The sequence below is a fragment of the Lampetra planeri genome, chromosome 3 (genome assembly GCF_965212315.1).
Source record: "Lampetra planeri chromosome 3, kcLamPlan1.2.h2, whole genome shotgun sequence".
NCBI lineage: Eukaryota > Metazoa > Chordata > Hyperoartia > Petromyzontiformes > Petromyzontidae > Lampetra > Lampetra planeri.
The window spans coordinates 71089-84483 of record NC_136109.1 but is presented as its reverse complement, the minus strand read 5'-3'; the positions used below and the strand labels follow the sequence as shown (position 1 = coordinate 84483).

The 13395-nt window shown below is 58.4% G+C and overlaps 2 protein-coding genes across 2 annotated transcripts; both read left to right on the top strand.

The window, feature by feature from the left end:
* The first annotated feature begins 647 nt into the window (after positions 1–647).
* Positions 648–11347, top strand: LOC144734364 (histone H4-like). Its single transcript, XM_078616507.1, has 2 exons — positions 648–965; positions 11312–11347. The coding sequence occupies exons 1-2, from the start codon at positions 702–704 to the stop codon at positions 11345–11347; spliced, it is 300 nt and encodes a 99-aa protein (XP_078472633.1). The 5' UTR covers positions 648–701.
* An 849-nt stretch (positions 11348–12196) lies between these two features.
* Positions 12197–12679, top strand: LOC144734889 (histone H2B type 3-B). Its single transcript, XM_078617330.1, has one exon. The coding sequence runs from the start codon at positions 12226–12228 to the stop codon at positions 12625–12627; it is 402 nt and encodes a 133-aa protein (XP_078473456.1). The 5' UTR covers positions 12197–12225; the 3' UTR covers positions 12628–12679.
* The last annotated feature ends 716 nt before the right edge of the window (positions 12680–13395 follow it).

Below are 13395 nucleotides of genomic sequence, written 5' to 3'. Positions count from 1 at the left end.
TCAGCATTCTCGCTGGCGATTCTAATCTAAATCCAGATTCAAATCGATGCATTCTTGACGAACCTCCAATTTTGATTATGTGTTGCACCTCTTCATTCCGTCATCATGTTACTGGTGCCAAATATGGAATTTAGTCTAAAAATGTATTGATTCCAGACAGCTTTACTCAATTTGCCTTCATTCGCTCGTTCTCGCCTTTTCACTTTGTTTTTGTTTTGTAAACATTGCGGTGCACCATCTAAACTTCTCTATTAAAATAAATGTATTTCTTACTTTGGGAGAACTAGTTGGTGACGTTCACTCAACTATTGTGTTGGAAGCCGTTTAGTTTCACACGATTATAAAGTTAGTTCATCTTGTTCACTTGAAAACAAGACCTTACACCGATTATTCACTCCACGTGCAATCTTGCAACAGATTGCGTTCCTCTCGCGTTCGCTGCGGGTGTGCCAATATCATTACAGAGTGCTTCGAAGAAGGGTCATTGCCCAAAACGTCGCATATTGTACATGTCACGGAAGTGTTTTTGACGACGGTGGAGGGTTTTCTTCGTCACAGAGGTTAAATGTCGAAGGTTTAAGGCGGAGCCATCGCGGAGGGCAGGGGTGGTCGGTGACGTCACCACGCTTCGGATATAAAGGTGGCTGCTGCTGCAAGCTGAGCGCGCATGTCTCTCGCGTGCTTTGTCAGAAGTAGTCGCAATGTCTGGACGCGGTAAAGGCGGTAAGGGGCTCGGCAAGGGAGGCGCAAAACGCCATCGCAAGGTGCTGCGCGACAACATCCAGGGCATCACCAAGCCCGCCATCCGCCGCCTCGCTCGCCGCGGCGGTGTGAAGCGCATCTCGGGCCTCATCTACGAGGAGACCCGCGGCGTCCTGAAGGTCTTCCTTGAGAACGTCATCCGCGACGCCGTCACCTACACGGAGCACGCCAAGCGCAAGACCGTCACCGCCATGGACGTGGTTGTGGGGGTCGCTAGCCCCCGAGATCCCTCCCTCGATAATACTAACGGCCGGACTAACATCATCAATCGCCCCCCCGCTGCTAAGCGAACCGCCGCTAGGCTCCTCACCCAGGGTGTGGGAGCCGTCACCCGAGGATTCCCCTCCACCGCGGGTCCGCGTAGCAGGCATGGATAACCACGCACGCGCACACCCACACACAGCTCTGCACGGCACTCACCCAACCCTGACCACTCACGTTAGGATCGCGCACCTGTGTTACACACGTCGTGAACGTGCGCGCACACACGCATACAGCTCCACACGCGATACCCACTCCTGCGCCGCTCTGCGCCGCGCTGGCCGCCCACGTTACGATCGCGCACCTTGGGCACGCCGATTACGCACGCCGAGAGCTTACGCAAGTAACGAGCGCACGCAAGCGGGGCACACGCCGACACGACGACTCGTCCCCTCCCCCACTCGCGCGTGCACGTCAACACAAATATCGTACAAGGACGATTCTCCTCTCACACGGCTGCGTAGTCACGCCAACACACCAAAAGTGCTCTCCCCGGGCGTTAACGCACACACCTCCGTACCCGCACAATCGTACAGAGACCACGGCCTTTATGCGTACAACGACCACACACTCGCGAATGCAGTGCACGCTAATACCACGTTCCAAAAACACCCAACAACACGGTTTTGTTACTACGCTCGAGATTTTATTAGCCCTTGCTAACCAACCGAGCCACCCGTGTGTGTGTGCGGGACAGCAAGGCGCTTCTAACCCACACTCTGGTGCCGTGTAGCCCTATTCTATGCTGCGCTCTCTGCTAAACCGCTTTCCTACTCGTCCTTACCCCAAACTAACCCTCTCCTACGGATCCTACCCTCCGCTCTGAGGTGTTGTAAGGCGCGCAACACGATACCGTCTGTAGTCCTTGGTGACCTTGCGGCGCTCAGATCGTCCTGCAGACAATCTAGCGGCTCGCCCGATGACTCCTTCGTCGCTGACCCCGTGTCCAAACTCCAGAAGAAGAGAGTTCCCTACTGCCCCTGCGTTTTCTTTTAAACTATTCACATCAAAGGCTAGGCGCCCCCGTCCCGACCGCCTTGGTCTCTCGACCAATCCTGAGCCTAGGATTTCCCGCTCTTTTGCGATCCCGCCGGCCTTTGAACTTTCGACCAATCAGTCGTCCCGGGTCCTGATCCCAGCTATCTGCCTTGCTGACCCGTGTTTGTGTTTGTATGCGTTTCTAACTGCGGGGCTCTCTGAGCTCGCCGTGGTCGTGCGATCTCAAATCCGCCCACGGCGCCGCAGTGTTACTTGGCCTGGGAAGGGTCCTGTCCAATTCCCTGGCCCTGAGAAACCGTGGGGTAACCCCCCTAGGGGGCCCTCGGGTGAAAACTCAGGGTAGGTGACCCGACCACGAGGCCCTACGTGGGTGCGGGTGCGTGTTTATGTGGGGGGGGTGATGGGGGGCAGTGCGGCGGTGGAAGCCGGGCGGCTCCCTGGCTCGGCCGAGCGGCCCCGTCGCTGTGGCACCACATAGCCCCCCGGGGTGCCAGTCCCCGTCCCGGGTTGACTGGAGCACCTCGCCTGGGTTGCCCCCACGAGGTATCGCCGCGGGGTCCGCGGGATTCGCCCGGCCCTTGTGGCTGGCCTCGGGGGTGGCGGCTCCGTCTCCTGGGGCTCCGGCGGTGGTCTCCTCCTCCATTCCAACGGCTCCCCTTGGTCTCCGGCACCTGCGGGCTGGGGGACAAACTCAGAGGCGGTGGGGTTTAAGGGTTGCCGTCCTCGTCGCCCCCGGCCCCGCCCGGGGCCCCTCGGAGCCCGGGGCTCCGTGGGGCCCATATACTGCGCGAGGCCCCCGGGCACGGGGGGTGGGGGGACCCCGGGGTTTCGGGGTACTTGGACGGCGGGGCTCCCCCCCTCGGGGGCTGCTCGCCACGGCTTCAGTCGGCGGATGTTGACCACCATCTCCCGGCCCCTCTCTCCTCCCTGAATCAGCACCGTCCATGGTGAGATCTGCCGTCTCACAATCCAGGGTCCTCGCCAGTAGGTGGTCAGCTTCCCCACCTGTCCGGCACCGACGCGGGGAGTGTACAGCCACACCTCGGAGCCCGCAGTGTAGAAGGGGGGCTCCATACGGGGTCGGGCGCCCTGCTCTTGCCGCTGGTGCGCGGCCTCTCCGTGCGGGTAGGCTCGGCCCCTGGCCCCTCGCAGGGTCTCCAGCAAGTGCTCCACGGGGTGGCTCCCTTCCTCCCGTTGCGGCGGAGGGACACCGAACAGCAGATCTGCGGGCAGGCGAGACTCGCGACCAAACATCATTAGGAACGGGGTCTGTCCTGTAGATGTGTGAACGGCGGTGGTGTAGGCGAACAGGGCATAGGGGAGGTGTTCGTCCCAGTCCTGTTGATTCGCGGCCGCCATGCATTTAAGCTTCCCGGCCAGAGTCTGGTTCATCCTCTCTACCATCCCGTTCGCCTGGGGGTGATATGCCGTGGTTCGGTCCTTCTGGATCCCGAACTCTCGGCACAGCGCCTGGAATAGTTCGGCCTCGAATTCACTACCCTGGTCGGTAATGACTCGTTCGGGGATCCCGCACTTAAGTACGTAGTTTTCCACGAAGGCCCGGGCCACTACGAGGGCTGTTTTATCCGGGATAGCCACCGCCACGGGGTAGCGGGTGAAGTACTCCACCGCTACAAGAATATATCGGTTGCCCCGGTGGGATCGTGGAAAGGGCCCCTGCAGGTCGATTCCGACCAACTGATTCGTCCGACTGACTCGGAACGGCCTCAGGGGTACCTGGTACCTCGCCGGCTTTTGCCCACACTGCTGACAGGCCCGGCAGCCCTGCACCCAGGCGGCCACATCTTGCGCTAATTTAGGCCAGAGATACTGGCGACGCAGAGTCTCCCGGGTGCGCCGTTCCCCATCATGGCCCCCGAGCGGGTGGTCGTGTACCAGTCGTAGTAGTTGGGGTCGCACATGGGCGGGAACGCAGATGCACCCAGGCTGCCCAGCGTCGGCCAGTTCCCTCACCACCCCGTTTTCCACACACAACCGGGCATACAAACCGCTCCAGGGCCCTGGTAGTGCATCCTCCTTCTCTCGCAGTGCCGCCTCCACCGCCGCCAGATCCGGATCTCGCTGCTGGGTCTGTCTCAGCTGCTCGTCGTTCAGGCCCGGGAAGGCGCAGCCGACGTCCTCCTGGATCCGTCCGATCGGGTCCCGAGCTGCGGGTCCCGCGCTTGCCGGGCGGTCGACGGGATCCTCGGTGCCACCTGCGAGGGTCTCTGTGGCGCACACTGCACTCTCTCTCGCTTGGGGGGGGTCAGTGGCCGCGGCCGCTCGGGGGTCCGTTGCCTGCCGGCAGCGTCCCCCCGTGAAACACGGGCAGGCCTCCTCCGCCCTCGTCTCGGCGAACACCGTGGGTCGCCTCGACAAGGCGTCCGCGTTTGCATGCGTCCGGCCAGCCCGATACTCGATTTGCAGGTTGTATTCCTGCAACTGCGCCAACCACCGGGCCATCTGCCCCCGCGGCTCCTTGAATGTAAGAAGGAACTGCAGAGCATAATGGTCAGTGCGTACGCGACATCTCCTGCCGTACAAATACGGCCGGAACTGTTTGCATGCGAAAATCACGGCGTACAACTCTTGGCGGGTCACGCAATAGTTCAGCTCGGCCCCACTCAAGGTCCGGCTGGCGTACGCGATGACTCGTTCCGTCCCCTCCTGTACCTGTGACAACACCGCGCCCAGCCCGCTGCTGCAGGCGTCGGTGTCCAAAATAAAATCGGTGGTAAAATCGGGGAAAGCGAGGGTGGGGGCGTGGGTGAGGTGATCTTTGAGAGTGGTGAAGGCCGTCTGGCAGGCCCCCGTCCACTGGTAGGGGTGCTTAGGGGAGGTGAGTTGGGTGAGAGGGCGTGCAATCTCGCTGAATCCCTTTACAAATCGACGATAATAGGTGGCGAGCCCCAAAAATGATCTGATCTCCGTCAGATTCCTTGGCCGTGGCCACTCCACTACGGCGCGTACCTTCTCCGGATCGGTGTGCACGCCTGCCTCGCTGACGCGATGCCCGAGGTACCCCACCTCGCGTTGTGCGATGTAACACTTACGTGGCTTGAGCTTGAGATGAGCCGCTCGCAGTCGCTGGAACACCTCTCGAAGCCTGGACCAATGCTCAGACAAAGATCTACTGAACACTATCACATCGTCCAAGTAAATCAGGCACTGTTCCCATTGCAAGCCCCGCATCACCAACTCCATCAGCCGCTGGAACGTCGCAGGCGCATTGGTGAGTCCGAACGGGAGTACTCGAAACTCGAATAGTCCCATCGGGGTGGTGAATGCGGTTTTCGGCCGATCTTCCTCCGTCATCTCCACCTGCCAGTAACCGGACGCCAGATCGAGGGTGGAAAAATACCGCGATCCTGCGAGACTGTCGAAGGTGTCGTCGATGCGGGGTATGGGGAAGGCATCGCCGAGCGTGACTGCATTTAGTTTACGGTAATCGACACAGAACCGGGTTGACCCATCCTTTTTCGTTACCAGTACCACCGGGGCAGACCAAGGGCTCGCGGAGGGCTGGATTATGTTATCGCGTAGCATATCCGTGACTGCCTCTTTGATCTGGGTCCGTTCAGGCGCGCCCACTCGGTATGCGGGGAGTTTGATGGGTCGGGCTGCACCTGTGTCAATTTGGTGCTTGACCAGGTCGGTCCGGCCCACGTCCGAATCGTGCTCACTGAACACGTCGGCGTACTCCCGCAATAACCCGCGCAGCTGATCGGCCTCCCCCTTAGGTAAGGCTGCCCAAGGCACATGTAACGCATCCTGCAGGGGAACAATCTCGGCTCGGGGGGTCGGGCCGACCCGCCAGGCCAGATCCTGGCTGTCCTCGGGGCGGCCAGGGTCCTCCGCCCAGAGTGCGAACACCGAGTCGTTTGAGTGGCGAGCATGCAGGGGGTGTACGGTGGCTACAGGGGTGCGTCGTCGTATCATTGCCGGGGTACTGTGTGGGTTAAACACACGTATAAACAGCCGGCCCCCATCTGCGTTTACCAGTGTGGCTGACCCTACCACCCCGTATCGCGATGCCAACTCCGGGTGAGGAGTCAGCATTACCTCGCCCGATGGTCGGTGGGTTGGGTCGGTGGAGAGGGTTGCCACTGGCACCAGCATCTCGGCGAGAGGCCCGATGGTGACGGCCGACACCAGCGTAGCGGCCACGGGTGTGAAGCGTGGGCGATTCGGCTCCTGTCCTAGGAACGGAATCCGCTCCCCGCTGCCCTCTACCGTAGCGCATCGTTGCCGGGGCTGTACGTTAAGTCCCAACTTTTCCAGGAGGTCCGTTCCTGCAATGCACTCGTGGCACAACACACTCGAAACGTAGAATTCCTGTGTGCACACCTGGTTTCCTATGCGGACCTCTAGGGTGGCTCTCCCCAGCAGCCCCATTCCGGCTCCGCTCGCCGTGTGCAGCGCGCGGTCCGGTGCCTGCAGGTGACGCACGTCGACCCCGATCGCGCTGCAGTGCGCTGCGCTCACGAGCGAGGCCACCGCCCCCGTGTCCAGCAGAATTCGGGTACGCACTCCGTGTACCTCCCCTTCCACCAGCGACGTGGCCCCCGTGATCCCCGCCACCAGCTCCCGTAGCCAGTCGCCAGGAGTCACCGTTTCCGTGGGCGTTGTTGTTGGAACCTGTGTGGAGATCACTCGCTCGCCATTATTACCATTACCGTCTATTTGTATCGGGACCGCGTCGATTGCACCCCTAGTTGGTCCGCTCACTAGGAGGCGTTGGAGTTTAACCCCCGCGCCTGCCTAGCTCGGGTGATTTCAGGACAGTCTCTCACTAGATGCCCTCGGCGATCGCACATATAACATGCCCGGGGAGGGGGGGCGGCTCCGTAGTGGGCCCCCCGCCCACTCCCTCCCCCCCCATTACGCCGCTGTCCACCCTCCGCCTCTAGTCGGGCTACCCTCCCAGATAACCCTCCCACCGTGGCGCGTAGGTCCCCCATTTCAGATCGGATGGTCTCAACGGAGGATTGCAATTGGGTCATATTTTTGTTCGTTTCCTCGCGTACCTGGGTTACCTGGCCGGAGACATCCTTTATACCCGTTTGTATACCGGCAACCCATCCCGGGGTTGTCTCGCGGGACACTGGAGGTTCTCTTTCCCGGCCCCTTACCGTCCTCGCGAGCTCCTGTTCCTCCTCCTCGTCTTCCGAGAGCAGGCTCGCAATGGCGCGCTCTCGTCCCAGCCCCCGGAGCTGCGCGCGTTCGCTGTGAATTCTTTCACACTTACGTGCGCGCTCGACAAGGGTGTTAAAGGGAAGACGTGGGCAGCTCACGTCTGGCTGCCACCACGCCGTGCGAGACAGGTACCGCTGGATTTTCTCGGCAGCCAGTTCCTCAATAACCTCAGTTGCGTACCCCGGGCGTGCGATCTTTGTTAACTCGCGCACATCCTCGACGTAATCACGGAGATCTTCGCCAGGTTGGCGACGGCGCGCCTCTAAGGCCGATTTTGCTTCCTCCTCGTCACGCGTGCCAAAACGCTGATCGAGTCGGCGCATCAGCTCCTCTAGCTGTGTCTGTGCGCTCGCGGGTAACGCTTCTACAAAATCGGCTGCCCGCCCATCAAGATTCATATTAAGTTGACGTACTGCCTGCGCGTCCGTCCATCCATTAATTTCCTTGGCCCCTAAGAGATTGCGGGCGAATGCCTTCCACGAAGGGGCCCCCCGGCCGGTAAATATCAGTCTTATTTTAGCGTGAGGTAACGCGGGGGTCCGTACCGCTTCCGACACCAATTTGTGGGGGTCGCTAGCCCCCGAGATCCCTCCCTCGATAATACTAACGGCCGGACTAACATCATCAATCGCCCCCCCCGCTGCTAAGCGAACCGCCGCTAGGCTCCTCACCCAGGGTGTGGGAGCCGTCACCCGAGGATTCCCCTCCACCGCGGGTCCGCGTAGCAGGCATGGATAACCACGCACGCGCACACCCACACACAGCTCTGCACGGCACTCACCCAACCCTGACCACTCACGTTAGGATCGCGCACCTGTGTTACACACGTCGTGAACGTGCGCGCACACACGCATACAGCTCCACACGCGATACCCACTCCTCCACTCGCGCGTGCACGTCAACACAAATATCGGACAAGGACGATTCTCCTCTCACACGGCTGCGTAGTCACGCCAACACACCAAAAGTGCTCTCCCCGGGCGTTAACGCACACACCTCCGTACCCGCACAATCGTACAGAGACCACGGCCTTTATGCGTACAACGACCACACACTCGCGAATGCAGTGCACGCTAATACCACGTTCCAAAAACACCCAACAACACGGTTTTGTTACTACGCTCGAGATTTTATTAGCCCTTGCTAACCAACCGAGCCACCCGTGTGTGTGTGCGGGACAGCAAGGCGCTTCTAACCCACACTCTGGTGCCGTGTAGCCCTATTCTATGCTGCGCTCTCTGCTAAACCGCTTTCCTACTCGTCCTTACCCCGAACTAACCCTCTCCTACGGATCCTACCCTCCGCTCTGAGGTGTTGTAAGGCGCGCAACACGATACCGTCTGTAGTCCTTGGTGACCTTGCGGCGCTCAGATCGTCCTGCAGACAATCTAGCGGCTCGCCCGATGACTCCTTCGTCGCTGACCCCGTGTCCAAACTCCAGAAGAAGAGAGTTCCCTACTGCCCCTGCGTTTTCTTTTAAACTATTCACATCAAAGGCTAGGCGCCCCCGTCCCGACCGCCTTGGTCTCTCGACCAATCCTGAGCCTAGGATTTCCCGCTCTTTTGCGATCCCGCCGGCCTTTGAACTTTCGACCAATCAGTCGTCCCGGGTCCTGATCCCAGGTATCTGCCTTGCTGACCCGTGTTTGTGTTTGTATGCGTTTCTAACTGCGGGGCTCTCTGAGCTCGCCATGGTCGTGCGATCTCAAATCCGCCCACGGCGCCGCAGTGTTACTTGGCCTGGGAAGGGTCCTGTCCAATTCCCTGGCCCTGAGAAACCGTGGGGTAACCCCCCTAGGGGGCCCTCGGGTGAAAACTCAGGGTAGGTGACCCGACCACGAGGCCCTACGTGGGTGCGGGTGCGTGTTTATGTGGGGGGGGGTGATGGGGGGCAGTGCGGCGGTGGAAGCCGGGCGGCTCCCTGGCTCGGCCGAGCGGCCCCGTCGCTGTGGCACCACACAGGCTCGCAATGGCGCGCTCTCGTCCCAGCCCCCGGAGCTGCGCGCGTTCGCTGTGAATTCTTTCACACTTACGTGCGCGCTCGACAAGGGTGTTAAAGGGAAGACGTGGGCAGCTCATGTCTGGCTGCCACCACGCCGTGCGAGACAGGTACCGCTGGATTTTCTCGGCAGCCAGTTCCTCAATAACCTCAGTTGCGTACCCCGGGCGTGCGATCTTTGTTAACTCGCGCACATCCTCGGCGTAATCACGGAGATCTTCGCCAGGTTGGCGACGGCGCGCCTCTAAGGCCGATTTTGCTTCCTCCTCGTCACGCGTGCCAAAACGCTGATCGAGTCGGCGCATCAGCTCCTCTAGCTGTGTCTGTGCGCTCGCGGGTAACGCTTCTACAAAATCGGCTGCCCGCCCATCAAGATTCATATTAAGTTGACGTACTGCCTGCGCGTCCGTCCATCCATTAATTTCCTTGGCCCCTAAGAGATTGCGGGCGAATGCCTTCCACGAAGGGGCCCCCCGGCCGGTAAATATCAGTCTTATTTTAGCGTGAGGTAACGCGGGGGTCCGTACCGCTTCCGACACCAATTTGTGGGGGTCGCTAGCCCCCGAGATCCCTCCCTCGATAATACTAACGGCCGGACTAACATCATCAATCGCCCCCCCGCTGCTAAGCGAACCGCCGCTAGGCTCCTCACCCAGGGTGTGGGAGCCGTCACCCGAGGATTCCCCTCCACCGCGGGTCCGCGTAGCAGGCATGGATAACCACGCACGCGCACACCCACACACAGCTCTGCACGGCACTCACCCAACCCTGACCACTCACGTTAGGATCGCGCACCTGTGTTACACACGTCGTGAACGTGCGCGCACACACGCATACAGCTCCACACGCGATACCCACTCCTGCGCCGCTCTGCGCCGCGCTGGCCGCCCACGTTACGATCGCGCACCTTGGGCACGCCGATTACGCACGCCGAGAGCTTACGCAAGTAACGAGCGCACGCAAGCGGGGCACACGCCGACACGACGACTCGTCCCCTCCCCCACTCGCGCGTGCACGTCAACACAAATATCGTACAAGGACGATTCTCCTCTCACACGGCTGCGTAGTCACGCCAACACACCAAAAGTGCTCTCCCCGGGCGTTAACGCACACACCTCCGTACCCGCACAATCGTACAGAGACCACGGCCTTTATGCGTACAACGACCACACACTCGCGAATGCAGTGCACGCTAATACCACGTTCCAAAAACACCCAACAACACGGTTTTGTTACTACGCTCGAGATTTTATTAGCCCTTGCTAACCAACCGAGCCACCCGTGTGTGTGTGCGGGACAGCAAGGCGCTTCTAACCCACACTCTGGTGCCGTGTAGCCCTATTCTATGCTGCGCTCTCTGCTAAACCGCTTTCCTACTCGTCCTTACCCCGAACTAACCCTCTCCTACGGATCCTACCCTCCGCTCTGAGGTGTTGTAAGGCGCGCAACACGATACCGTCTGTAGTCCTTGGTGACCTTGCGGCGCTCAGATCGTCCTGCAGACAATCTAGCGGCTCGCCCGATGACTCCTTCGTCGCTGACCCCGTGTCCAAACTCCAGAAGAAGAGAGTTCCCTACTGCCCCTGCGTTTTCTTTTAAACTATTCACATCAAAGGCTAGGCGCCCCCGTCCCGACCGCCTTGGTCTCTCGACCAATCCTGAGCCTAGGATTTCCCGCTCTTTTGCGATCCCGCCGGCCTTTGAACTTTCGACCAATCAGTCGTCCCGGGTCCTGATCCCAGCTATCTGCCTTGCTGACCCGTGTTTGTGTTTGTATGCGTTTCTAACTGCGGGGCTCTCTGAGCTCGCCGTGGTCGTGCGATCTCAAATCCGCCCACGGCGCCGCAGTGTTACTTGGCCTGGGAAGGGTCCTGTCCAATTCCCTGGCCCTGAGAAACCGTGGGGTAACCCCCCTAGGGGGCCCTCGGGTGAAAACTCAGGGTAGGTGACCCGACCACGAGGCCCTACGTGGGTGCGGGTGCGTGTTTATGTGGGGGGGGTGATGGGGGGCAGTGCGGCGGTGGAAGCCGGGCGGCTCCCTGGCTCGGCCGAGCGGCCCCGTCGCTGTGGCACCACATGGTCTACGCCCTCAAGCGCCAGGGCCGCACTCTCTACGGCTTCGGAGGCTGAGCGCCCATCTCTCGCACATTAAGCCAACCCAAAGGCTCTTTTCAGAGCCACCCACCTCTTCGAAACTGCTTGCGCCAGTGTTGCCAAACACTTTCTAAATGGAGCACATGTCCTGGGTTATTGCGCGCCAATTCCTCGTGAGCGTGGTGGACGTTTGCTTGTTGAGTTGGCGAATCTTCATCTGCTTCCACATGAATGAAAGAAATCATGATATTCACGACACGTCACATTTAACAAGGCGTAATTCTTGAACGCATTAATACAGTACCCATTTCTGGTATTTTTGCGTGAATAATTTCCAGCTGCAGCCGATTCCGATATTACGTAGAGCATTTGGCGCCACAATCTTACAGCACACTCGTCCTAATTGACGTAGCGTGCCGGAATGCTAATCTCCACCTGTACAGCACAACAGCGAAGTTATTTTTCTCCACCGAGCGCTTGTATTTATCCAAATTGCGTTCATAAAACGCCCGTGTGCCGTATTAGACGAGTTGTGAAACAATCCTTCGTAAGAAACAAAAAAACCCACACTCAAAACACAATATACTGTATTGGGTTTTTTAGTCATCCTTTTTAAAACAAAATCAATGGCCATGGCTGCAATTCACTAATATACATGTTTGGACATTACATTGTGTTATATTCACAAGTCATTTTTGCAGTAAAAACTATATTAAAGTGAACATCGCGTCCGCGTTTCTCATTGGAGGCTGATGGAGAGGGATGGTACTAAAAGAGCCACTCAGCAGTGCCGCGCACTACGATCCTCTGATTTGCATCTCGCCTCCTATAAAAGGAGCTCAACGCGCGACCGACATCCACATTCGCTTCCCGTCTGTTGTAAACTGACCCGAAGCTGCCTACGACGCGTCGACATGCCCGATCCTCCCGCATCAAAGAGCGCTGGGCCGGCTAAGGTTCCTGCTCCCAAGAAGGGCTCCAAGAAGGCTGTGACCAAGGCTACGCGCAAGGATGGCAAGAAGCGACGCCACCGCAGGAAGGAGAGCTACGCCATTTACATCTACAAGGTGATGAAGCAGGTGCACCCCGATACCGGCATCTCGTCCAAGGCAATGAGCATCATGAACTCGTTCGTCAACGACATCTTTGAGCGCATCGCTTCCGAGGCGTCCCGCCTGGCGCACTACAACAAACGCTCCACCATCACCTCTCGGGAGATCCAGACCGCAGTGCGACTGCTGCTCCCCGGCGAGCTGGCCAAGCACGCCGTGTCGGAGGGCACCAAGGCCGTCACCAAGTACACAAGCTCCAAGTGAAGCCTCGACTCCACCATTAATTACAAAGGCTCTTTTCAGAGCCACCCACCTCTCCGAACGTGCTATTACCAGTCCTAGCAGGAGTACAAAACGAAACTTCCAACAAAGTCCCGGTTCACGCGGGGACATTGTTCGCTCATTGAAATGGAGAGATCGATCGCATTTTGACCTGTTTCAACGTGAATAAAAGCGATAACAATATTCATGGCACATCATATTCACCAGCAGGCATTTATTGGACTTGTTTGTCCATTGATTTCATCTGCAGCCCATTCAGATATTACATTGGATATTTGGCGCCAAAACCTTGCAATGCAATATATTTAATTCGTGGTTGTATTTTCGGGCAGGAACTAACATTTTGCACGTGTACATATATGTAAAAGTAAGCGCCTAGCATGGATGACTCGTGCAGTATAATTGATGATCATCATCTCAATGCCAAGAGAATAGATATCTATCCCTGTGATCACCTCTTTCCGACATTTTTACGTATTACTGTTTCCAATGAAGTGCAGTTTCTTCACACTTTATTTAGATCATGCAGAGCACTGTAAAGTCGTTTTCGGAAAGGTGTTTGCTTGAGAAAATAACATCCGTTAAAGACATCGACGGCGCTCAAACGGTACTACTGCATCGTGATACGGCATTCTGAAATGATCCAAACTGTGAACATTTTGTAGATTAAGAAGAGTTGACGACTCGAGATCATTGCACGCTGCCAACCAATCAGCACGCTCCCCGTCTTCGCACGTCACGACTCCGCTG